The sequence below is a fragment of the Oncorhynchus kisutch genome, linkage group LG18 (assembly GCF_002021735.2).
Source record: "Oncorhynchus kisutch isolate 150728-3 linkage group LG18, Okis_V2, whole genome shotgun sequence".
Classification (NCBI taxonomy): Eukaryota; Metazoa; Chordata; class Actinopteri; order Salmoniformes; family Salmonidae; genus Oncorhynchus; species Oncorhynchus kisutch.
In genome coordinates, this window is record NC_034191.2 from 36009585 (window position 1) to 36035986 (window position 26402).

Sequence of the window (26402 nt, forward strand, 5' to 3'; positions counted from 1 at the left end):
AGCAGAATTCTAGCCAGTCGTTGACATTTCTGGGAGGAGTCTGTGACAGTTGCATCTGGGCCATAGAGAATGACAGAGATCTCTAGTGGCCAAAATACCATGTTAGCATGGGCAGCGCAATTGAGGGCTTCCACAATTTTAATATAGTCAACTGGCTGGGACTTTCCAGTCTGGTCTCATAGACTAGATGTAACATAGTAAATGTGAATCCGGGATACTCAAATTAGTGGAACGGTTAAATAAGACAGAAGGTATAACGCGAAGGTCTAGTGAACGTCTAGGAACCCAAAGGTTGTGTGTTCGGAGCTCATCACTGACAACTTTAGCTTTTTAGATAATTAGCAGCTTTGCAACTAATTACATCTTTTTAGCTACTTTACACCTACTTAGCATGTTAGCTAACCCTAACATTAATCCTTTTACCTAACTCCTAACCTTAACCCTAACCTTACTTAGCTAATGTTAGCCACAACAAATTGGAATTTGTAACATATCTTACGTTTAGAAGATTTGTAACATACTGTGCGAATTACAATTCGTAACATATCATACAAATTGGAATTCGTAACATATCATATGACATGGTTGACGGACATCCACAAATTAATACCTACCATTCAAAATGTAACATTGGCATGTCCCGGATTTACATGTACTATGTTATGTTGACTTCTGAGTCCAGGTTGGACTTCCAACTTCATTGGCTGATCCCTTCTGGTGACACTGCTGGAGTCATGTCCAACCGGGTCATCAGGAAGGTTTAGCCAATCGTGAAGAAGAAAATTGACTACTTCAAAATGGAGATAGCCTCAATGGCACTGCCCATGCTGTCACAGACGCTATAATAGCACATCTACAAAAAATAAGTCCTCTATCTATTTCTATGGTTTGGGTAACTATTGCCCTAGTTCATCAGTGTCAAAACAGTGCAGCACATTTGCAAAAAAGCTGATTTAGACTGCATAGGGAGAAAGGTAATCAACATGAGAGCATTGGGATTATATTTTAAAATCAGCTTAGTGCAACCAGCAACCTCACTGTACATCAGGCTTAATGCTGCATTCTTAACCAAGTGGGAAGTGGGAATTTACTACATACGACTGGGAAAAATCTGCTTGAACGGCCCTCCAATTGATCATTACTAGTGGGAAACTCGTCTATCATACTGAGCTCCCATTTCTCCCACATGCTGACATCTGACGTCACATACTAAGAAAACGACCTTGATAATACCATTTTGGCAGTTTCGTGCAAAAAACAAAGCATTAACTATAAAAAAGCAATATATTAATATGTTTTCTGAACACTATCATTTGTTTACAAGCTTGATAGCTGTAGTTTGAGTTTATGGTTAACACAGCTTGTTGGGCATGAGCGTTTCTCAACGTATTCAAAGCACATTAATTAATTTACGACTTCACAACTAGTAAATTCCCACCTCCTACTTGGTTACGAACGCAGCTTAAAAACATGACTTCGTCTACAGAGGGAGACGCGGTGGACAGGCGAAATGACCTCCTGAATTTGTCGACTGCCTGAACTATTATTGTCCAATTTTATGAATAATTTGACGATATCTCTGTATAAATATTATTTTTCAGTGGAAATTCTAAAGAGACACAATGGACCGAGTGAAGAGCTCCATGCAGCAAGTACCGAACCCAATTCCCAAAGCGCTGATTCGTCGGACCGGTGGTGCCAACAGTTTAGAACTTGAAAAGGAGAACTTTGAACGCGGTCAGGTAAAGCACTTGTTTAGTGGGAATTCTGGATTTCTTGTACAGAATTAGAAGGGACTAAGAAATGTGAAGATATTATAATTGTTATGGTGAAGCTTCGAGTTGGAACCGTCCGTTGCATTGAAGTTGGCAATTATCCGTTCAGCGTGAAAAACCATGACATGTCCGCAAGTTATCAGCTTGAGTGATTGGTGCTGCCTCGCAGGTTCGGATTTCCATGGAACTTTCTGTGAACATTGCTCATGATCTATGCACGAAGGTGTGTGTGGGCGCCAACTTGACTTAAATGATTGAGTGTTTACAGGAATGCATTGTTTCCGATGTTTGTAATACAATGTAGTAATATAGTACCACCACACAACAGCAAGCCAACATCATCATCATCATCCCTCATTCTTAGCAGTGGGTAACATATTTGATACGAATGTTTGATAGCTATGCCTCAAATAGCTTCTACTAGATTAGAAAAGGTATCGTCACAAAGTTGATATTGCAAAGATTATAGAGACATGACATCATTGTTGGGTCTTCAGTGCAAGATCAAAATCTGTTGAAATAGGTCAGTCCTAAGAGCACAGATTTAGTTATTTGAGAAATTCTGCCTGATAAAGAACAGAGGTCTGATTTACCATCTCTCAGAAGAGGTGACGCCCACAACTGTGGAGAGAGAGGCAAAATGCTGTATGTGTCTGCCTGGACTATCCATAAAACCACTACCATGTATCGAACTGCAATAAAAAGCCTTTAAGTGCATCCTGGACACAGCACTAGAACCAATGGCCTGAGAGATATTGTGATGGGTTCTGGAAAGTACAATCAGCCTACAAACTGGGGTGTGTGAGAGAGAGCTGGGTGAGACTATCATTGTTGCTTTTATCCAGGGAAATAAGTTTGATGAAAGGGTAGGACTGAGCAGCACTGTTTGTTGATGCCCTTTAAACTGGCAATCCACAGTTAAAACAATAAGTGTTTCGGTAAAACGCTGAGGGATGGGGCTGTAACGACTCTCAAATTCATAGACCGAGCTATGGATGCAAGGACTGACCATCCATGATATCAACATTTTTGTTTTAATCATGTTTTGAGGCTATATAGTGTTTGTTTACAAACATTGGAGTAAAGCAAGCTTATATATTGTGTTTTGATGGGGAATCAATGGGTACATATCATTAATTTATAAATAAAAAATGGGATGCAGTGACTGCAGATGCCCCTTTAATGGTTTGGATGTACTTTGAATTCTCAATCCCATATAGCTGACAGTCTGTTACTCGAGCTGTAGTATAGAAAAACGCATGCTCATTTTTCATGCACGCTGCCGAGCAGCGTGGACAAGACACTTCCTGCTTGGCAGTCTCTTCCCAGATGGGGGGGGTAGTCAAAAAGTAGGTCAGATGAATCAAGCCTTTTAAATTACCCTGCTCTGCTCTGCTGGGTTTTTTTTTTTTTTTGCGGCAGATGCAACCTGCTTTTCCCCTCTTCTACTACAACCACTGCTAAATTAGCCAATGAGCTTTTGAGCACTCATTTGCGGGACTGACGATTGATCCAGAGAGCAGAGGTTTGCTGTCTCTTGTAGTCATAGTGTGCTATGACTGTGACATTGATTTTAGATTAAAGCCTACATTTATACATTTAGCCTATCATACCACATTCCTCTCAAAATTGCTCAATTCAGATACGATTCCTAATCTGGTTGTAGCAGTTGTTTTTGTTATGGTTGATTTTTGACGGCAGTCCTAAAGCTGTTTCGCCACGGAGGGAAGAATCAATGAAATCTTGTTTGTGCTTTAATACAGGGATTAGCCCCGAGTTAATCTGATCTGTTGTGGCTTGGATCTGCCTGAATCTCCTGGCTTTCACCACTGTCCCAAAACCACCAGTGGCTCTGCTCTAAGACCTCTGTTCAGGCACAAGCACTCTAATACAATCTATACGGGTCCCAGATCTGTTTGTGCTGTTACACCAATGACCATAAGAGTTTTATGGTGTTTAGAAATGTGCATTGACACTGAACAAGTCTCTAGAGTAGACAGATCGTGGTAAGGGTGAAGTCATGGATCCCAAGGCTCCTATCTCGGTTTCTTAGAGCCTGAGAGTCGGGTAAACAACAAGGGTGTGTTCAGATTCAGAGTACTCATTACTTCATTTTGTCCGCAGAGTTATAAAAAATACCTCACCCATGCCCAGATAACACATACAGCATGCATGTAATGACATGTTTAGAGAACTGAAATAAGTAGTGTCCTCTCTAATTGGAGATGGAATGAATCTACAGTGTGCTTGTTTATGAAGGACTGCCATGCCTCTCTGTGGAGTCGCAGTTGTACTGCTACGTAACAGTTTCCCATCGGTCATGAAATGTAACGGCACAGTTGTTTAAAAAAAAGAGCTCAATGACCAGCTTGAGAGAAACTATTTTAGCCGTTTCAACAGTCCACCTCCACTTGAACACCGTACCCCTTTAATTAACCATTTAACTTCCAGAGCTGCCATCTCTTTCTCTTCTGGAATGACAGGCCCGACTTTGCAGGTAGCCTGGCGGGTAGGAGCGTTGGGCCAGTAACCGAAAGGTTGCTGGATCAAATCCCAGAGCTGACACGGTAAAAAATCTGTCATTCTGCCCCTGAGCAAGGCAGTTAACCCACTGCCAGAAACCATAGCTCAGTACTGCCTGCTACAATGACGGCATGTCTGTCTGGATAGTGGTCTGAAATGAGAGAAACATGGCTGCGTCTGTGAGAAAGCTACTTCCGTTCAGCCTGGCACCCCACTTTAGAACCTCTCCTGGGTCTCTCAGCTCCCAGACGGGGCTTTCTATTGTGGGATACATCCTGAGAGTGACTCCACCACACAGCAATGTGGCTTACATAATTAAGTCTTAAATTTAGATCCAGATTCTTCCTGCCTGTCTCCAGCCCCCCTGCATCCCACAGCTCTCCAAGACAGGCTGCCTCTGGATATTCAGTACGGTTCGTTCCTTGTCATTTCAGCAAGTCATGACACCCACCATCTCAGATTGTTCTGAAATGGTTTCTGTTAGAAACAGATAAGACTAGCATTCCTGCAACATTATTTGGTTGAAATCTAATTAGATCTCTGAGAAATTAAGCTAATTGATTGCACCCAAATTGGCCATTTTTTATTTATAGGATTAATATAATATTCAAAGAATCCAAAGAAATTGTCAAAAGCTCCCCACGGAACCCCTACACCCCACACCAATCAGTTCTCTATGTCTGACAAGGAGCGTGGAGTGTGAAAAGGTTAATATTGGCACCATTTCTTTTTTTTTGTGCAAAAAAGTTAGCATTTGAAACAGTGGACAACAAAACCAACACATGGATTGCTCTCATACCTTCTCAATAGACTGCTTACAGGGTAAGGAAACCTATATGTAATTGTGTAATTTTGGTTAACGATCCCTTTAACATTGAGCAGTCACCTGAAACAGTACCATCTTGTGGCCAGAACCTGGCAATATCAGGGTGTAGGATGGGACATAAACCTAACAACTTCAATGACTAATTTCACTGAACAGGGGGGAAAAAACATCACCAAATTCACTGGGAATACATTACATAGGATGTAGAAACAATACTCTGAGCCGTAGTACCATACTACATGTCAGACATAGAGAACTGATACTATATACCTGTTGTTGGGGATTGGCGTGGAGGGTCTGTGGGTGATAATTTATTTGGATTCCTCATGTCTTACTCATTGTTAGAAAAAGGTTTGGTCCAAATCAGATGTCAGCTACTATATTTATTGAATATTATATGAATCCTATATATTAAAATTGCCAATTTAGATGCAATCAATTAGCTTAATTTCTTAGATCAAATTATATTTGAACTAAATTATGTTGCAGGAATGCTAATCTTATCTGTTTCTAACAACAGAAACTTTCAGAAAAATCTGAGATGGTGGGTGTCGAAATCCACTTGTGCTTTTTGAGCATGAGAGTCATTCTGACACTTTTTGAGGATGTTAACAGTTTGTTTCTTAGATGATGTATCTTAGTTTGACTAAGAGATGCTGTGGCACTGCTATATCTCTATCTGGTAATCAATGCTGCCCACCCCACTGCCTGTGCCCCCTTTAGTGGAGCACTGTGGTGCCCTGGCAGCTGTGGAATTTGGAGGAGGATCCACGACCATGTCCCTTGGGCACAAGCAGCACAGCATGGCGAACCTAGACAAGCACTCTCTAATCTCTCTCTCTCTCTGTTACACACACTCTTGGTCTTCCTTTCTCTTCCTGCCTTTGTAAGATACCCCCACCCTCTGCTTGTACCCTGTCATTATAACCAGGGTGAGTTGGAGAGGGGTAGTTACACACACGCACGCACAGGGAGAGCGAAAGCGGCCCGGGCCCATTAAAACCACTGAGGCAGCAAAAACAGCAGGCACTGGCCTGTGACCTCATTGCACCGGCTGTAGATTAAAAAGTCCTGGACATGAGTGGCAGGTCAGCCATTGGAACAAAGTACTGAAATGAGATCAAAATGGCATTAACTCTGGCTTTAATTTGGATGGATTAGATATTTTAAAACCTAAAAAAAAGTTGATTGGACATTGGATGCTTTGGTTACATCATCACAAGGACCTACATTTGTATTATTGACTTTTAGTTCATCATTACAATAATACTTGTGATTTTAGATCTAACTTTCTGACTTCATTATTGCGTAAATCCATTATAGCTTAGGGGATACTGTTCACACACAGTAGTGATTTATTATTTTTTACCTTTATTTTACTATGCCCTAATGTCTGGCCAACTGGATAGAAGGGCCTACTCAGCGATTAAATGTCATTGTGACATACCAGTAAGTAGATTTTTGTTCTGGAACGGTTTTGTCTCAGCCGTGTTCAAGGCCATTTATATGAACTTTGCCCACAGAATTGAGACAGAGAGGCTTTCACCCTTAACTCGGCGTGTGTGGTGTGATTGTGTGTGCTCGGCACCACCCTCACTAAGGCGGAATTAATGTACGGGAACCCAGACGAAAAGAGAAACTCAGTTGTTCAAACAATCAATATAAACATGATAGTCATAAAGGCCTAGAGTAGTGTATGTGAGAATTGCAGCCTCTCCATAGAGCCGTGCTCGATGGGTCCACCCACACCATTGGCCCACACCGTACCAGGAAGTGAAGAGACTGTAGTGAAGAGCAGGCTTTGTCTGAAGACAGTCTGTTTGTGTGTAGCGGCCAGTCTGCCAGCAGGAGAATGGGTCACATATTGATTACTGTGGACTATGCTCCTCACTTGGCCCAAGTAATAATAATAATTGTAGCTTTAATTGTTAATGTGCTTTTCATGCATGAAAAAATACTTAATTTCATATGTTCAGTACCAAATTGCTGAGGTTATTACTAAAGAATGATATGCATAGTCTAATATTGACTTGTTTGTGCTTTGTCAAAGTTGTTTTTTTAGCTATCTGAAATGATCTGAGCTGTTTGATTTTGTGTGTGAAGATTCCAGACAGTGCAATAATTTCACGATTATGATATAAACCTCTGTCTGAGAGTAACCAGAGGAGGGCACTATTTACCTAAAATGACTGATGTAAGCTAAAGTTTATAACCACATTGCCTCAGCATAGTTGAAGACTGAAAACGGCTCCTTTTTGCAGTGTCACCGTATAACTTTGATATTGACAGTGACTTACTTTAATTATGCTACTGTAGGCTACCCTTTTCGTATAGCACATCCTATTTCAATATGGCCCATAAATATAGGCCTATATCAGACAGTAATGTTATGGTCACATGTAAGCAGTCCCCAAATCACAGATTATTTGTTACACTGTTGCACTGGTTGTGGAAAGTTACATGGTTTACCATCATGATGATTTGCAGTGTGCCCGAGCCGCGCTGGTCTGGTGTCTCATCATGTATTTGATATTTTTTCAGGATAGTATAATTTGTTACATGGTGAGGTACGAAGTTAGTTTGGGCGGGGGTTTGTGCCATCCCCAGTCTGCACCTATTGTTTCACAGAGAGAGCACGCTGTTGTTTACACAAAATCCCCGGACAGATATTCAATTATTGATGTTTAGAACCACCTGCCGTCCTGTTTAGAAATATATATTTTAAATATTGCAATCTACAATGCTATACAACATATTCAAAAAATACACGAGAGGGAGATGTTCCCGTGTATAGCCTACTCTAGAAGTAGGTTGTCGTTTTCTAGACAGTTCTGTTCCGCTTCTCGACAGTCGGATGCTGTGGCTGGGAGCCCCCACTGTTAACTGAGCACGTAGGACCGGGAGAAGGGACACGGAAGGAAAGGAATTGGAGAGCATTTGATATCAAATCGGGACACATGTTGAGTTAACGGGTCCACTCCACCACCCTCTACCGTCTACCTCATAAGCGATTCTAGATTTCTAATTTCCCAGTTGTAGACGATTCTGTCGAAGTATTGCCATCGACCGGATTCGTCTTTGAGCTCACAGCCACCCTGCATTTTTCTGGGACTATGGATCTTAGTAAAATGGTAGGTTTCCAGATATCGATTTATTTTTCCAGTGAACATTGTTACAAAGGCGCAACAAATATGTGTGTTCGGGGTGAGAGCGTACTCATTTGTTACCAGGATTGTTTATTTAGGAAATTACAAGTTGGGATACTGCCTTCGGGATATATGTTCATGGTCGCTCTAAATAATTTGCTGATCATGCAACTGTATCGAGTGGTGTTTTTTAAGTTGGCCGTGTATGCTATGGATTGTTATAGGATAGTCCAGACTCTAGTCAGATGCATGTTTTAGTGTAGGCTATAACTAGTGTATTGGGCTATAGTTTGCTAATGAATTTCCCCCGACTGATCGGATGTTTCCCCCTTATTTTCTCACATTGGCCCGTTTTCTATGGTCATTAGATAACGTAAGCACGCGCACGTTTTCCACGGTGACTAGAATATCAAATAGCTATCTGACTATAGTGTTGTTTTCTTGGAGGAAAGCGATGTCAGTCAGACTTATGGTAGCCCAGCTACTTTGCAATGCGTGTCGTGGGTCAGTTAAATACTTTCTATAAGGCTACTAGAGACAGCAGCATATCTACTAATAGGTTGGATTGCACAATACATTTAAAATATTTTACTAACCACCAGGGACATAAGATATAGCGTTACAACCCATACATGATTAGTTCGGGAATAATAATCACTCTTATTGATAGAGAACCATCACATTTGTGTTACATCATGAGTGTCATTGCAAATATCATGGCTGATAGTGATAGAGGCTATGCATGCTGTTTTGTATGATTGATCATGAATGGCCTACAACAGCAGATGGAGAGCATTGATTTAGTCATTTGTGAACAGGGGAATCCCCACTTGAGAAATCCCCCCTCAGGGTCAATTCAACACTGGCTGGACTTGGTGTGAGAGTTCCAGAGCAGGTGCACTAGCAGGGCCAAAGCACCAAGACTGCCCTTTCAATGCCAACATGGTGTAGTAGGCTACTATAGCTCTGTATAGAGGGGTGGGGGAAGGGGGTCAATACCAAGCTTTGTGCTCCTCCTGAAATCTCATTGATGTGGTGGTAACCGTTGAACACACACACAACAGTTTGTTTGAGGCAAACACCGGTTGTGATGGAATACGTTCCTCCGTTGTTCTTGGAAGCAACACCGGTTGCTCAAAGTCACGTTATAAATATGTTATTGGAGCGCTGTTCACCGCTCTGGATCAAACAGGCGAAGCCTCAAGGCTGCTCTCTGAGACAAGTTCCTCTCTCTCGGCCAGAGGAAGATAAAGGCCTGCCTGCCACCTGCCTGTCAGTGTCCTCTTAGCTCAGACTCCTCTGCTTTGGTTATTTATGTCATGCACTGAGAGACAACGGTATGAAAACATCAACACTCTTGGCAGATGCAAGAATCGAAAGCAGATATCGAATCGTTCTGAAAGAGGGCCCACTACTGTTGTTAAGGTGATCTAAAACCTAGTCTTGTAAGACTGTATTACATTTCTACAGTGTCATAGCGTCTTTATCAAGGTAAATTAGTGGAAATGTCCATAGAGAAACCACAAACTAATTCAGCGGCTGATGTGCTTGCCCTTTTACTTTTATGACATCGGCACTTCTTCAGGAAGTTAGCTCCACTAGTTACACAAAGCAGATAGGAGGCCTCCCTCACAGAAGGTTGCAGAAAGCTGTCTTGTCAAAGGAGGCTCGTAAACGGACCATGGGGTTTAAGTTTTATTACGCAAGGGCCTTTGGCCCCCAAGGTCCACACTCCGGCCAGTATGTCTCTTGAACCACCTGCCGTCCTGTCTTCCAGCCCAAGCCCCACAGGAACAAAAGCTGTTGTCGGTGATGTTATAGACTTTGACTAGCTCAATGCTGGCAGTTTTGAACTGATAATCCACCTGGCTGTGCTGCTGCTACAGTTTCAACTGTTCTGCCTGCGGCTATGGAACTCTGACCTGTTCACCGGACGTGCTACCTGTCCCAGACCTGCTGTTTTCAACTCTCTAGAGACAGCAGGAGCGGTAGAGATACGCTCAATAATCGGCTATTAAAAGCCAACTGACATTTACTCTTGAGGTGCTGACCTGTTGCCCCCTCGACAACTACTGTGATTATTATTATTTGACCATGCTGGTCATTTATGAATATTTGAACATCTTGGCCATGTTCTGTTATAATCTCCACCCGGCACAGCCAGAAGAGGACTGGCCACCCCTCATAGCCTGGTTCCTCTCTAGGTTTCTTCCTAGGTTTTGGCCTTTCTAGGGAGTTTTTCCTAGCCACCGTGCTTCTACACCTGCATTGCTTGCTGTTTGGGGTTTTAAGCTGGGTTTCTGTACAGCACTTTGAGATATCAGCTGATCTAAGAAGGGCTATATAAATACATTTGATTTGATAATGGAGTCTTAATAGACATGAGACAATGAGAAGTAGGGCGACAATACAGTAGTATATACCTATTCAGTGTACAAAATATTTAGGCCTACCAGTTTGATTCTGGACAGTATATTTCCAATATTTTGTCTTACTTTGGTCCTGAGGAAGGTCCTGTGTTTTTTTTTCTGAGCACATGACCTGACCAGGAAAAACTCTTTACTTAAATGGGGAGGGACGATCTAAACTTGTTCAATAAGAACACCCAATTTCTGTTGCAAAACATTTTTCTACGGTGTGCCCTAATGAACACAACCCTGGTCTAATCCATGTTGGCTTTATGTTCACATAGACAGGAAGAGTGGCCATGCTGGAGGGATTGTCTTTTATGTTTCCTTTCCCTACCGTGCCAGGCTCTTAGAGGTGTAGAGTGAGTGTTCCATGGGAGTGGAAATCGACGTCAGAAATGTGAGCAAATTTGTCAAATGCTCCTTTACCGAAACAAGTAACATAGAGGGCCCTTTTCAGTGTGCTGAACTTTTAAAATTGGTGGAGTTCCAACCTGAAGAACAATATAACCTAAACCCTCTCACTTTTACGCTCTATTGCTTTTACAACTTGTTGCTTTGAGGGACGTTAGTAATATGCTTGGTTTTAGGTTTTCACATTTGCTTCCTAAAAAGGTGTGTTTTTAAGTGTATAGTATGATGACTTGTTTTCACACAGCCTGTCTAGTGTGACGTAATGTGAAGTGAGTAACTTTTCAGGAAGTGGCTATTACGTGTTTTTAGTTATTTCAACATTTCCATCTCAAGCAATCCTTGTCAGCAGGAGAGCACTATTGGTGTCAAACAGCTACAAATTGTGTGTGTGTGTTAGTAAAAGTTTAAAACTATGTCCAGTTGACCATTGGCCTGGAAGATGCTGGCAAAGGAAACATTATAAAAGGGGAGCTGTGAGGTCTGTTTGGGTTGGCACCGGGTACTAGGCCTGAGGAGGAGGAGGAATAGTGGAGGAGCTGGGTGCATTTTTCGACAGGCAGGAAATGGGCTGGACAGGGTGTGCCAAGACAGCAAGCCTGACTGAGCACCCCTCTCTCCCCCCCAGACCCACTGACCCTCTCCCCACCACAGCACCTCTGTGTACAGTGGCGACGCATTCACAGGCAGCCATCCATATTTCCTGTTTTCATTCCCTCCCCCCATCCTTCCCTGTTTACCCATTCCTCTTGAGGTGGTGGGCAAGTCTTAGCAGTACCACCGCAGCAGCCCGCCGTGCACCTCCAGTCCACGGTGCCTGATGAAAGCACTGTGGGAACAGGGAATAGTTTGTGCTGCTTGGCCCCTGCTTGTGTTCTGGTGTGGTTTCAGCACAGCGTGAACAGCAGATCATCTGAAACGCTATCTATCAAGACCACTAACCAAAAAGCACTCTTCTTCCATGTCAGCCATGTAGATTATGTATGGATAGAAGCTCACCAAACTCATGAGAACCCAGGCTCCTTTATTTAGACTATTATTTTGATTGGATTGATTGCATTAATCCAATCAATGCAGATGTTTTTCAACCATCATTAACTTTATTCTGCTCTTCAACTGTTTTCCTAGAGTAGTGATAAAAATATACTGCGTTGTCGTCAAAATCATCTCGTGTCCTAGTACCGATATGGCTGCAGGAAAAACTTGCAATGCAAAATGTTCCCCATTATGCCATGGGATGGGCCGTTAGTCATGTTCATGTCAAGCAGTCAACCATTATTCAAATGCTTTCTTTGGGGAAATGACTCATCAATGAGAGATTGCTGCATTATTAAACAGGCACTGACCGGGCGGCTTTTAAGGCACCGGCTATGTCCTGCTCAGTACTAGACAAGACAGGCTCATACTGAATCCCAATACACCCCTAAAAGCCTGGGCACTCTTGTAGATCTCAAAGGATCTGATAGGTTTAAGCAGTATGGTAATTCCTTCACCTTGTCTTCTGATAGGCTGGGTGGAGTTTTCACCATATTGCTTGCATTTATCCTTTAAGCTCAACAAGTGTGTAGGCCATTTGGGTTTGTTTCTTGACAGTGTCACTGCCACACAGCCAGGTGAGGACTAGCATATCAATGACAACAGGAGAGGCCTCTAGAGTTCTCTGTGCATTACATAGGTGGGCCCAGTCCAGACTAGTCTCTGTGAGGCAAGCCTCATCCTCTGTCTAATCCTCCAACTGCAACACACCCACCACCACAGTCTGTTTCTCACCTACTAATTCAATTTTCTAGCAGTCATCATCTCACTTCATCGGCTGGCCATGCTGCGACGAGACGAGTTAATAGGCCTGTCGATGCCAGCGAGCCGCTCCAGCTTCTAGTCCCATTGGCTTGCCAGGAGTCCTGAGCAGCTGGCACTCTCTTTTAGACGGACGACAAAGTCGCTCTGTGGACTAATTGGGTCGTTCCTGTGTGGGAACTGCTTGCACAAGTGCTGGGAGCCTTCCATCGTTCTTGGAATTTTGAAAGTTTAAAAAAAATATTTTTTACAGAAAGAAATGGTGTGGGGATTTGACTGAAATGTAATGGTAGTGCTATTTTTACACTGAACAAAAATATAAATGCACCATGGAAAGTGTTGGTCCCATGTTTCATGAGCTGAAATAAAATATCCCAGAAATGTAAAATTTTGTATTTCACCAAAAAGTTTGGCACAAATTTGTTTACTTCCCGGTTAGTGAGCATTTCTCCTTTGCCAAGATAATCCATCCACCTGATAGGTGTGGCATATCAAGAAGCTGATTAAACAGCATGATCATTACACAGGTGCACCTTGTGCTAGGGACAATAAAAGGCCACTCTAAAATGTGCAGTTTTGTCACACAACCCATTTGGCATGTTGACTGCAGGAATGTCCACCAGAGCTATTGCCAGATAAATGAATGTTCATGTCTCTACCATAAGCTGCCTCCAATGTCGTTTTAGAGAATTTGACAGTTTGTCCAACTGGCCTCACAACCGCAGACCCTGTATGGCGTTGTGTGGGCGGGCAGTTTGTTGATGTCAACATTGTGAACAGAGTGGTGGCCTTGGGGTTATGGTATGGGCAGGCATAGGCTACTAACACCGATTGGATTTTATCGATGGCAATTTGAATGCATGGAGATAACGTGACGAGATCCTGAGGCCCATTGTCGCGCCATTCATCTGCCGCCATCACCCCATTTCAGCGTAATCCACGGCCCCATGTTGCAAGGATCTGTACACAATCCCTGGATGCTGAAAATATATAATTTCTTCCATGGCCTGCATACTCACCAGACATGTCACCCATTGAGCATGTTTGGTATGCCTTGAATCGACGTATATGACAGTGTGTTCCGGTTCCGGCCAATATCCAGCAACTTTGCACAGCCATTCTAAGAGGAATGGGACAACATTTCACAGGCCAATCAACTGCCTGATCAACTTTATGCAAAGGAGATGTCAATCTGATGCAAATGGTGGTCACACCAGATACTGACAGTTAATTTGTTTGTTTTTTCCACACCCCTAGCTTTTAAAAATATATCTGTGACCAACAGATGCATGTCTGTATTCCCATTCATGTGAAATCCATAGATAGAAATCCATAGGGCCAATTTCAATTGACCGATTTCCTTATGAACTGTAACTCAGTAAAATCTTTGAAATTGTTGTGTTTTGTACTTGTTCAGTAAAGAAGATTCTGAATGTTTTGGACTGTATTTGCAAGTGAAATCCAGATATGAGATATTGTCCTTTGTCCAGACTCCTGCTGAGCTGTTTTCAATACGTCTCATCCATCCCGCAGTAGATTCTCAGACAAACAGTGGTGACACTTGAAAAGGTCACATTCGCTTGCCTGTCGTTGTCAGTAAACACAGAGGAAGCTACAGGATACTTTGGTGAGATATATGGCTCTGGGTACAGTGTTGACATCATGGCATACACACAAATCGCTTGGCTTGTGCTTGATTATGTAGCAACAGGTGTTCCACCTGTAGCACCAGTGTCCATATCAACCCTGCATGTATGTTTAATGATCGAAGGCATGGCTAGTAGAGCTGAGCATGTTTTGTGGTTCATCCTCTGCAGGGCTACAAGCTAAGGACAGAGACATGGATGGAGTGGAATTTGAACCAGGGAGCAGTGTGTGTTGAGAGATGTTAGCCAGCTCTGCATTCCTCTCTTTATCCTTGTCCTCCTTCTCTTCAGAAGGCACAGCTGTGACTTAATTAGACAGTCACCCTGTGAATCGATCTTGTCAATACAAAGCCCGTCTTTGTCACCTTGAGCTGTGAATATGCCATTTGTAATGAGGCTGAGAGAAAAAGACAGAAAGAAACAGGCTATTTTGTCTACTCTTATCATGACTCTTGCGTCCTTAGTGTGTGTATAAAGGTTTGTTGATTTGATCACTAGAGAAACAATCTACATGTCCGAATGAACAAGGTGTCTAAATAATCACCAATCGAGCATGACTGTGTAGTGCACTACTCCTAGGTTATACTTCTGAATGCCATGGTCAGCAAGTCATTCCTTCGTGTGAGACCAACGCACTGCCTGCGCTCCCAGTGAACCACCGGTGAAGTGAACCTGTGATGATTTATCACCATCTGCTTCCCCTCCCAGAGAGGACTCAGGACATCTGGGGGAAATGAGATGATTCAACCTGGCCTGTCCTTTCTTGACCCTAAAGCCACTCCACTTCAATATCACTGTTCTTTATCGGACAACATGCTAGATGTGACACCGGTATTCATTTAAAGCAGAAATGGGCAACTGGTGCCCCTCCCCCCTTTTGTAGGCCCACATATCAATTTCTAAAAATGGAGAGGAAAAAAAAGTTTTAGGAATTCAGTTGGTCTCAACGTACTGGTGCGATTTCAAAATGTGGATGTGCATCAGCAGTTTTTCTCTTGTTATATCAGTCAATGATAGTCACTCAATTAGCCCATGTCAGCCCATGTTTGATTGCTAAGTTAGTCTAGCCAGTTATCTAAACTTGTAGTAATCATGGTCGATTTATGGACCGTGGACGGCCCCCGTTTTGATTTTGTAAGTCACTCACTCAGATATCATATTAACATGGCATAAGTCTGAGCAAAAATGTGTAGAATTGCAGGAAATAAGCATAACAATTGCAAACATTTCTGACTGCCCCATGGCAAAACGTATATAGAATTGCATCAAACTTGTTTTAAAACGGCCACATTTTCTCTTTGCCCCTTGGCAAAATGTGTAGAATTGCAGGAAATTAACTCACTTTTAGGGCCCCCAAAAGAATAGGGCCTGCTCTGACTGCATGTGTTTATTTATTTATTTATTTTACCTTTATTTAACCAGGTAGGCAAGTTGAGAACAAGTTCTCATTTACAATTGCGACCTGGCCAAGATAAAGCAAAGCAGTTCGACAGATAAAACGACACAGAGTTACACATGGAGTAAAAACAAACATACAGTCAATAATGCAGTATAAACAAGTCTATATACAATGTGAGCAAATGAGGGGAGAAGGGAGGTAAAGGCAAAAAAGGCCATGATGGCAAAGTAAATACAATATAGCAAGTAAAATACTGGAATGGTGTGGGTATGGATGTGGGTACGTAGACCCGCGAGTCACTGTGGCCCCTTAAGTTCATATTATTTTTTTGTGACCCCCATCAGAGTTGGCAATCCCTGATTTAAAGGCTCAGAGAAGAGGTGGAGGTGCATAGCGGGGCTGCTTTTCCTCTCAGATGGAGGCCGAGATCAAATAGCCCTGAAAGGGATACTCCTAATAGGCCTGAAAGGGATACTCCTAATAGGCCTGAAAGGGATACTCCTAATAGGCCTGAAAGGGATACTCCTAATAGGCCTGAAAGGGATACTGATGTGGCTCTTTACACATAAGTTAAAAGAATGTATTACTAATTGTAATTCACTTTGGCATCTGATAATTCATATAAAAAGAGATAATTCTGAGTGTGGTGTGTGTCTTCCTTGAGTGAGGAGTATGAGAACACCAATCAGTGCAATGCTTTTCTCTTTCCTCTCTCCCTCCACTTCCTCCTCTGCACAGGCTGTGAGCATCAACAAGGCCATCAACACGCAGGAGGTCGCCGTCAAAGAGAAGCATGCCAGGAATATCCTCTTTGTCGAGCCGGGTGTGTCGCTGTGTGTTTGTGTGTGTGTGTGTGTGTGTGTGTGTGGGGCACTGTGTGTGCAGTGTCGATGTTAGTTGTGCAGTGTGGATGTTAGTTGTGCAGTGTGTGTGCGTGCGTGCATAGTGGTAGTGTGTGTGTTGGATAGAATCGGTTTCTCTCTGACTATAGAGAAAGGAGAGCTGTGTTTATGTTGACTCCCATGTGTTTGTGCAAAGCTCTTGTTCCTTCATGACTCAGGGTTGTGTTCGTGCAAAACAATAATGGAACGTGACCCTGATGTCTGCCGGGACCAGGCCATTAGTGTGTGTGTGTATGAGAGAGACAGACTGCTCTGTAACGGTCATTGTGAGATGTGTGGGAGCCCCTCTTGAGAGAACAATGGAAGTTGAATAGGCAAGCAAAACACCTCTCTATGTTAAAACCCCCCCAGCAGCCTTCGTCAGAATATGTGTGCTCTCTGTCATCTCCCTTGTGTTTCTCCTTGACTGGTCTGTCTCACCCTGTATCTTGGGGACCCACCATGAGAAGGGCGCCCACACTTTCTGGGCGGCGGTCAACCGTCTACCGCTCTCCAGCAATGCGGTGCTCTGCTGGAAGTTTTGCCACGTCTTCCACAAGCTGCTGCGAGACGGCCATCCCAACGTAAGTCTGAACCCACCAACACAGCCCTGATGGGACACACACCTGTGTCGCGATCTGTAAGGCGTGCAATAGAAAACTGAAATTAGCATTTATTATTGGACAAGACTTGTCAGTTCCTCCCTGTTTCACTACGTTTTCTTTTGGTTCCTAATGAACACCACCCTGAACATAGTGCACGCCAGGGACATGCCCATCTCTCCATAGACTTGTGCTCAAGAAGTCTCGAATGATACTATATTCCCTCTTTATTACTCTGCTGGATTTGGTTTGAAGCCAAGCAGGGTAGGGCTAGAATGGGAGACCGATGCTCTGTGATCACACTAAGCTCCCACAACACTTATCCCAAGACTAGGGGTGTTAACCCTAGTCGCCCCGTCTTAATTCCTAATCTGGCCCTCCTCATCCCCAGATTCCAATTGGCTAATTTCAGCCCCTCTCCTGTCCTCTCCCCTGCATCTCTTTCTAAGGTCATTGCTGTAAATTAGAATGCGTTTTCAGTTAATTTGCCTGGTAAAATAAGGTTTAGGTCAACTAAATATAGGGGTGGTTTCCCGGAAACAGATTAAGTTTAGTCCTGGACTAAAACCAATTTTTAAATGGATATTCTCCATTGACCATGCTTTTAAGTCCAGGACTAGGCGTAGTCTGTGTCCAAGAAACCGGCCCATAGGGAATATCATTTAAGATTTGCACTTAATTCAGAATAGCTATTAGTCTGGTCCAAGATCTGTATGTGCTGCCTTGCCAAGTCATGCCAAACACAAACAGTTCTGGGACCAGGCTACATAGCCTCTACTTCTATTAATGTATCCTACTGTACAGTGAGATGACAACCACCAGTTTAGCCACAGTAGCTACTACCTCCAAGAAATAGCATCATCCACCATGCAAAGTATCAGCATAGTGCTGTTCACACACCCCCATACACATTCATTCACTTCTGAGGACTCAGGCAATCGCCCAACACACTGGCCTTCTAGAACACACCCACACAATGCATACAGTACAACTTCACGTGTAGTGCTCTCTCTGTTGTATCAGTATCAGCCTTGTCTAAATTTTCTTTCTGTCTCTGTGTGTTCAGGTGATAAAGGACTCGATGAGGAACAAGGCTGACCTGAGTGACATGAGTAGAATGTGGGTAAGGATCAGGACACAGCAGCTGATGGTTGGCATTACGGCCATAAGGCCCTTCCCAACCAGACCAGGAACAATTCTCAGCCCCAGTCATCATGTCTACCACTCTTAACCGGCAGGCTGGCATGGACACATTGGCTGCGTCGGAAATGGCACCCATTTCCTATATACTGCACTAAATCCCAAATTAATACATACAACCACTAGCATAAAAAAAGAATCATTTTTTACACAATGTGGCTGACGCAACAGATCAGAACATTTAGCTTCAAACGTTGGTAAACTATTATATTAACACATTATAAGTGCAGCAATGTGCACACAGAAGCACAGATGTTCCATTAGCAGGAAAACACCATTATCAAAAGTGACCGCAAATGCGACTATGCATGTAATGCTTTTATTATAAAGGTGCATTTTTATGGTGAAAATGATCTTCTTAAAGCTCACGCGCTGCTTATGTATGCCAGTAAAACAGATTAACGTGCTTCATTTGAAGATATTTGGCCACCTAAGGTATGATACAAGCCTATGGGCTAGGTGTGTGTCTAATGATTCGAAAAAGTCGAGGGGGAGAAAAAAGGCATTGTCTCTTGCCTTCTTGTTAGCTGGTCGTAATTTACAAGTGATAGGCTAACCTTGTCACCCATCAGGCTATTCTTGATTTAATCTTGTTTTTACATATACTAAATAATACATGTGAAATTTGTTTTGATTTAGAATGGACCGTTGTCATGCACTTATCCTGAAACAGGGACATGGGAAAAAAATATGTCATCTATGCACTTAAAAAGGGAATGGAGGACAGCTATCCCCTTGGTTCAATTTCTATGTATTTTCTTTTGTCATTGTTACCCCAGCCAGGTAGGCTATACTCCTGTTGTAAAGATAAGCAATTTGTTGAGTATTAGGAAAGTTGAGGAATAAATATAGTAGGCCTAGCCTTTAGAAAGCTGATGGGATCCTGCTCTTTTTAATAGAGGCCATAACTCTGTTTTCCTGCGCAATTGCATGGCCAATGAAAATGTTGCACAACATGAGCTCATGGGGGCTCATGAAGTGCTTGATTAGATTTTCGATCACATTTGCATTGATGCCAGAGTGATTAGAGGAACAATAGAGTGCTGAGTATCAGGCAGTTAGCAAGTTTGGTAGGCTGCTTATGACCATCGGCAGCATCAGAGCTGGGCGAAGCCGAATTACAGTGACTAAACGGACACGTGGAATTTGACTGCCTTCATGTGTGTCAGTAATACGGTCACCGCAACAGCCCTAGACCCAACTTAATAGTTGATATAACGTTTCAAGTTCGTTGCAGGCAGGCCATGCATGGCCAATGTGATTCATAGGATATTTATTTTCAACAGGATATTTTCTACCTGCAGGCTGCAATGTTTTTATTTGTTGGCTTTATGTGGGCTATTTTTACATAGATAGCAATGGAAGTTACTTTTTTAGGTTTGTATCATTTTAATTTAGATAGAATTTTGATTAACCACATTTGATATACGAAGACGTTATTAAATTAAACTTTTCCACACGTGCATATGAAAACCATAACTGGCACACAGATTGGTAGAAATGGTAAGATAAATTGGCATTCCACATGAAAAAAGTTGTTTACTGGCCAATTCAGGATAATAACGGCAGAATCTGCGAAGCCAGCAGGAGCGGGAGGAGGATGGTTTTGTTAAGGTTTCTTTCTTCTGGTTATCTTGATCTCTGGCTCCCTTTTTGAGTCATTTGTGTGTTTTTTCATCAAACAGTGCGCTTAAAGCATCAGACAAGCTCAATGCATATGTATTGAACAAAATATAAATGCAACATGTTTCATTTCATATAAGGAAATCAGTCATTAGGCCCTAATCAATGGATTTCACATGACTGGGCAGGGGTGCAGCCCAGTCTGGGAGTTCATAGGCCCAGCCAATCAGAATGAGTTTTTCCCCACAAAAGGGCTTTATTACAGACAGAAATACTCCTCAGTTTCATCAACTGTCCGGGAGGCTGGTCTCAGATGATCCCACAGGTGAAGAAGCCTGATGTGGAGGTACTGGGCTGGCGTGATTACACGTGGTCTGTGGTTGTGAGGTCGGTTGGACGTACTGCCAAATTCTCTAAAATGATGCTGGAGGCGGCTTATGGTAGAGAAATTAACATTCAATTATTTGGCAAAAGCTCTGGGGGACATTCCTGCAGACAGCATGCCAATTGCACGCTACCTCAACTTGAGACGTCTTTGGGATTGTGTTGTGTGACAACTGCACATTTTAAAGTGGCCTGTTATTGTCCCCAGCACAAAGTGCATCTGTGTAATGGTGATGCTGTTTAATCAACTTCTTGATATGCCACACCTATCAGGTGGATGGATTATCTTGGCAAAGGAGAAATGCTCACTAACAGAGATGTAAACTAATTTGTGCACAACATTTGAGAGAGAAAAGCTTTTTGTGCATATGGAAAAATGAATGAATCTTTTATTTCAGCTCATGAAACATGGGACGGACACTTTACATGTTACGTTTATACTTTAGTTCAGTATAGTTGATTTTTTTTTAAAACACAGGGTGTGTCTATATATGGAAAGATACATGAATAACAATCTTTCGGTCTACCAATATTTATTTATTTATTGATTTGGGGACAATCCTAATATAGGGAATATGGTGTGATTTTTAGAACACGCATGTCATATACTGTACATTGACTGGGGGGTAAAATCATGATCACCCTCATTATTTCCCCTCAACGCAATATCAGCGTGGTGCGTCCATGCCGGTCTACTGTCAGTTAGTGTTGCCATCGCCATCTGAGTAACAAACATTCTAATAGGTGACAGTCACCCAGCATTGAGGTCCTGCTAAACCGGAATCAGACTCTACAACACACACGCTGTTGTTATGGTATTCTAATGGTGCTACTGTGTATAGACAATATCTTTACACGCTTTTGGAGGGCTGACTGTGGACTGAAACAAATGTTTCCATCCAGTTAAAGGATTGATTTAGGTCTGTTAATTTGGCATCCGTAAAACGTTTACATTAAATAACCACATTTCAACAAAAGAGTTGCCTCTGGGTTGCAGCAGTACAGTGGAAAAGCCAAACCGTTTACTGCCCATGCATTCAGTGAGCAGGATGGACGGGGGAGCAGCTAATGCTGACAAGTAACCTTTTCCTGGAAGTACACTTAGTTGGGTCTCTCTTGGTATTTACTGATGGTACAAAATATACTAGGACTCTGGGAAAGTGACCTTGATGACCAGTCAGTACCGCTTCCTTCCTGTTGTGACAACACACTGAGGGCCCAAAGAAAGGGAAGTGAGAAGAAGCTATTTACTTTATAGCTGGCTATTCATTTTGACACACACACATGCACACTAGTGATGCATGGGTTGACTCATAACCCGCAGTCACCGTGGTTATATCTGCGGGCGAGTGGGTTTAGGGTCATGAAATATTGTGTGGTTGAATAAAGAGAAAACAATACCTTAAAAAATCCATATGTATCATTCTATAGGCTACATAAAATGTTTTTCATTATTTTAGGCTATCTGGCATTAGTGCATGAGCCTAAGTTTAAGGCCTGACTGTAGGCCTATGGCATGTCAAGGGAACTGTAACCTACTGTTCAGATGGGTTCAATAGTAACTGAAATCTGGACACTGACTGTAGGTCTATAACATCTCACAGCCTTAATATTAACTCCTGCAGAATTAAGCATTACTTACAGTAAAATGATACACCAATTGTAGGCAATATTTTGACTGGGGAACAAGATTGAGATCTTTTAGCATCTTGAGAGAATGTGAATGTGCATTTAGCCCCTTTACAGACGATACATATCTTTTATATAATGTGTTTCAAATCTGTTGTCAGTATTCTGTCTCTAAATGTTGTCTTTCACTAGCAGCATCATATCACCAAGTGAAATTCTGAGTATGTGTAAATGTACTTGGCAAATAAAGGTGATTCTGATCAGCGTCATAAATCTGATTTTAGTATTTCAACCACACAAAATATGCATCCAAGCCGGACTGAAAACTTATCAGAAACATGTTGGGTTGTTTTCACAGCTTTCTCTTTCCTTACAACCGGTCAAACTGATCTACAGAAAATATTTCCCGTTTAAAAAAAGAATAATTATTGCATTTTCTCCCTGGTCTATAAACGTCTTTGCTCCGTGAAAGGAGCAGAGATGACAAAGAGAACTTTACCGACGTCAACTAGATTCAAACATTCATTCTATCGACTTATTACATTATTCTGGTGAGCAAGAGTTTTAGTCTTCTAGGCCAACATTTAATGACAGAAGAGAAGCTAAATGTATCTAATTATAGATTATAACAATTACAAGCAGAAATATGTCTAAATCAGGCAAAACAAATCCTGCACCACCTGTCAAAAATCGTTTTTGCCGTCTCTGACTAGCCTACAGCGCATTTGCTTTATTAGGGGGTTAGGGTCGGGTGTGGGCCTCAAATTTTCACATTATCACATAGTCGGGCGGTTGAGGATGGGTTAGCAATTGCGAGGGGGTGCAGGTGAACAACAAGCTGACCTGCGTACCACTAACAAACAAACACACACACAGGCCTGCACTCATACAGTGCAAGACATTGCAGAAGAAGATCAATTTGATTTAATGATAAAATACCTTCTGCAACGTCAGCAACTAGCGACTCCTTTGGAACTCTCCCAAGGCCCTGGAGAAGACCATGTCTATCTCACTTTGATCTGGTCGCTCTCTCAGGCCTCTGACTCCATCTGTTCCCCTTTTCCCCTCTGCCCTCAGGGTCACCTGAGTGAAGGATATGGGAAGTTGTGCAGCATCTACCTCAAACTGCTTATCACCAAGATGGAGTTCCACATCAAAGTGAGTAGTACCCCAGCCTGTATGAACGACAGGCTGACCAGTCTCCCTCGTCTCTCTCTCTCTGTCTCTCGCATATACCCTTCTCTAAGGATATTCCTCACACAGAAACACTATTCTAAAACTAATTGCCTTTTAGAAATCAGTAGTTAATAGATAGCTAAGCTCAGTGAAATACTGCAGGCAGCAGACTTGGTGTTGCTCTGGGGTTTTTAGTCATTGTTCCTGGAGATGGAGATGCCTACTGAAGTGAAAAAAACTAGGTTAAATCTAAATTGTATTTCTTTGAATCCTCACGTCCTCTCTCCTCATCTCCTTCTCAAAGCACATTGGAGCAGAAGATCTGAGGTTCCTCCCCTCAAATCTTCTCCTTCGATACATTTTGAGAAGGACACAAGGAGAGATGAGGCGAGGGAGCAAGAGAATACAATTGAGATTCAGCCCATTCTGATATGACTCGTTCTTCTCTCTCCCCTCAGAATCCCCGTTTCCCCGGCAACCTTCAGATGTCAAACAGGCAGCTTGACGAGGCGGGAGAGAACGACGTCAACAACTTGTGAGTGTCGCTTGCCTTTGTTGTTTTCACCAAACCACAGAGGGCTGGATCTATAATGATACATATTCTAATGTATCCCCAATGTTCCCTTGTAATCATAATTAAAAGTGTTGAAAATGACAAGAAAATGAAGAATGTATTGGTTATTGCCTTCTATTAGATACTCTATAGCATATGACTATTGTTATATGTAGACAAACCAACTCTGGTTCATTGCTACATAGGTCTTATAGCTTCCTCCACTTTGTACATGCTGTGAACACTCCAATCCAACCCCTCTGTGCGTTTGTGTGTGTCCTCTCACTACAGCTTCCAGTTGACAGTAGAGATGTTCGACTACCTGGAGTGTGAGCTCAACCTATTCCTTGGTGGTAAGCTATTCCTGTCTCTCTCTCTCTCCATCTCTCCTCTGCAACCACGCTTATCTAAAGATGTTGTGACATAACATGACACTCAGCGTTCACACACAACCATCTGGTTCTATCTTTTATATGTCAGGGTCATGTTCATCCGCGCAGTCAACGGAAAAAGTTTTGCAGCGGAAAACAAACATGAGTGTTTCTTATTGGACAAGTCTAGGTAGTCCCTTTCTGTACTTGTCCATTCTCTTCCGTTTGGTGCCTATTGAACATAACCCTGGTTTTGGCTTCATAGGCTATGTCCCAATATCCACACTAGCATACCACTTAGAATGTGTGCCCAATAAATTGCTTAATTGAAAGTAGTATACTAGTATGGACATTAAAACAGAGCTATACAGTACTCTCCTGTCTCTCGGCCACTATAAGCTCTTCACAAAGTAAAACACACATCTTCCATCTATCTCAACATGAGTGCCCTTCTTCCTCCATTTGAACACTCAGTAGGACTAATTTCTACCCTGTCTCCACCTCTTCTCATCACACACACACACACACACACACACACACACCCCCTTTGTCTCCCATCAGGAGAGATGTTTTGCAGGCTAAAGCATCACGTCACCCAGGAGCTGAGAGGTGTGTGTCTGGGTTTGACTGTACAGGAAACCACACCTCTGTGTGGAGGGAACGACTGGGTCTGTAGGGACTGGCATCAGAGCGGGAGGGAGGGAGTGCAAAGGAGATGGAGGGACTGAAAGAGAGCTGTAATGAGAGAGGAAGAAAGAGAGACTTTGAGTACATACTCATTGGTTGATTCAGTCTAGAGCAGTGGTTCCTAACCACCTGCGTGCACAAACAGTGTGTGACTTTTTTTGTGTGTGACAGTCACTTGTGTGTGTGTGAGAGAGTGATAGAACGAGATGATCACTGATGTGTGTGTGTCATCCCTTGCAGTGTTCAGCTCCCTGGACATGTCGCGGTCTGTGTCGGTGACGGCGGCGGGCCAGTGTCGCCTGGCTCCCCTGATCCAGGTCATCCTGGACAGCAGCCACCTGTACGACTACACCGTGAAGCTGCTCTTCAAGCTGCACTCCTGTGAGTCCAACACACACGCCCCCCGCTGGACAAATGGCAGTGTGACAGCCTGAATAACTCATACTTAACTACTAATCTAGGGCCAACAGTTTTTCCTGTGACTGTCCCAGAAAAACTGTGGCTATTCCAAGGGCACGTCATTCACATAATTCTCCTGGTCATATCATGGGGTTGGGAAATGGCTAAAACCTTAGTACACACACATTTTCAGTAGTTTCATATACACACATTCCAAAACTCTGATCTGTTTGTCTGTCTGTTCCAGGCCTTCCTGCTGACACACTCCAGGGCCACAGAGACCGCTTCCAGGAGCAGTTCAAGAAGTGAGTTCATGCACAAGTCATGGACAGCGTCTCAAATAGCACCCTATTCCCTATATGGTGCACTAGTTTTGACCAGGGCAGTGCTGAAGGTGTGATGATGAAGGTGGTTTGTTTCATCCGTGTGTGTGTCGTCTCTGCTAGGCTGAAGAGTCTGTTCTACCGCTCCAGTAACCTGCAGTACTTCAAGAGGCTCATTCAGATCCCACAGTTACCTGAGGTAAGGCCTGGAGTCCTCCTGAACTAGCCTGTAGATTAGACAGGATCTCTGCTGTGTATTATCAAGTAAATACTGTATCATTCACACACGCTCACACCCATGCACATGCACGTAGTCTCCTATTTTCTCTGTTGCCCTTGCTTCCTCTTGAGGAATTTGGGCCCAGGTTGCTGTTCAGCTACTTGGGTTAAGTGCTATACAAATACAATTTGATTAATTGTCTCGTGTGTGTGTGTGTCTCTCTCCGCTGTCAGAACCCACCTAACTTCCTGCGGGCGTCGGCGTTGTCGGAGCACATCAGTCCGGTGGTAGTCATCCCGGCTGAGTCGTCCTCCCCCGAGACGGAACACATGGTGGACCTGGTGACAGAGGACCTGGTGGATACCGACATCCCCGTCCAGCCGGTAGCCCATCTGAACATGTTCCAGTACTGCTTTCGTTTGT

General features: G+C 43.0%; 1 protein-coding gene across 3 annotated transcripts in view; it reads left to right on the forward strand.

The window, feature by feature from the left end:
* Positions 1 to 1454: 1454 nt before the first annotated feature.
* Positions 1455 to 26402, forward strand: part of LOC109909023 (huntingtin-interacting protein 1) — a 41486-nt gene continuing 16538 nt past the window's right edge. Inside the window, exons 1-11 of one of the 3 annotated variants that reach the window (XM_020507875.2) lie at positions 1455 to 1742; positions 16670 to 16733; positions 17254 to 17396; positions 18481 to 18537; positions 23328 to 23408; positions 23885 to 23961; positions 24271 to 24332; positions 25278 to 25418; positions 25684 to 25741; positions 25883 to 25958; positions 26213 to 26362. In XM_020507875.2, the coding sequence (XP_020363464.1) occupies positions 1623 to 1742; positions 16670 to 16733; positions 17254 to 17396; positions 18481 to 18537; positions 23328 to 23408; positions 23885 to 23961; positions 24271 to 24332; positions 25278 to 25418; positions 25684 to 25741; positions 25883 to 25958; positions 26213 to 26362 (1029 nt within the window). In that variant the 5' untranslated portion in view covers positions 1455 to 1622. Of the gene's footprint in view, positions 1743 to 1794; positions 1999 to 7952; positions 8256 to 16669; positions 16734 to 17253; positions 17397 to 18480; positions 18538 to 23327; positions 23409 to 23884; positions 23962 to 24270; positions 24333 to 25277; positions 25419 to 25683; positions 25742 to 25882; positions 25959 to 26212; positions 26363 to 26402 lie in introns of those variants that run through there. The other 2 variants (XM_020507876.2, XM_020507877.2) reach the window with 2 other exon arrangements.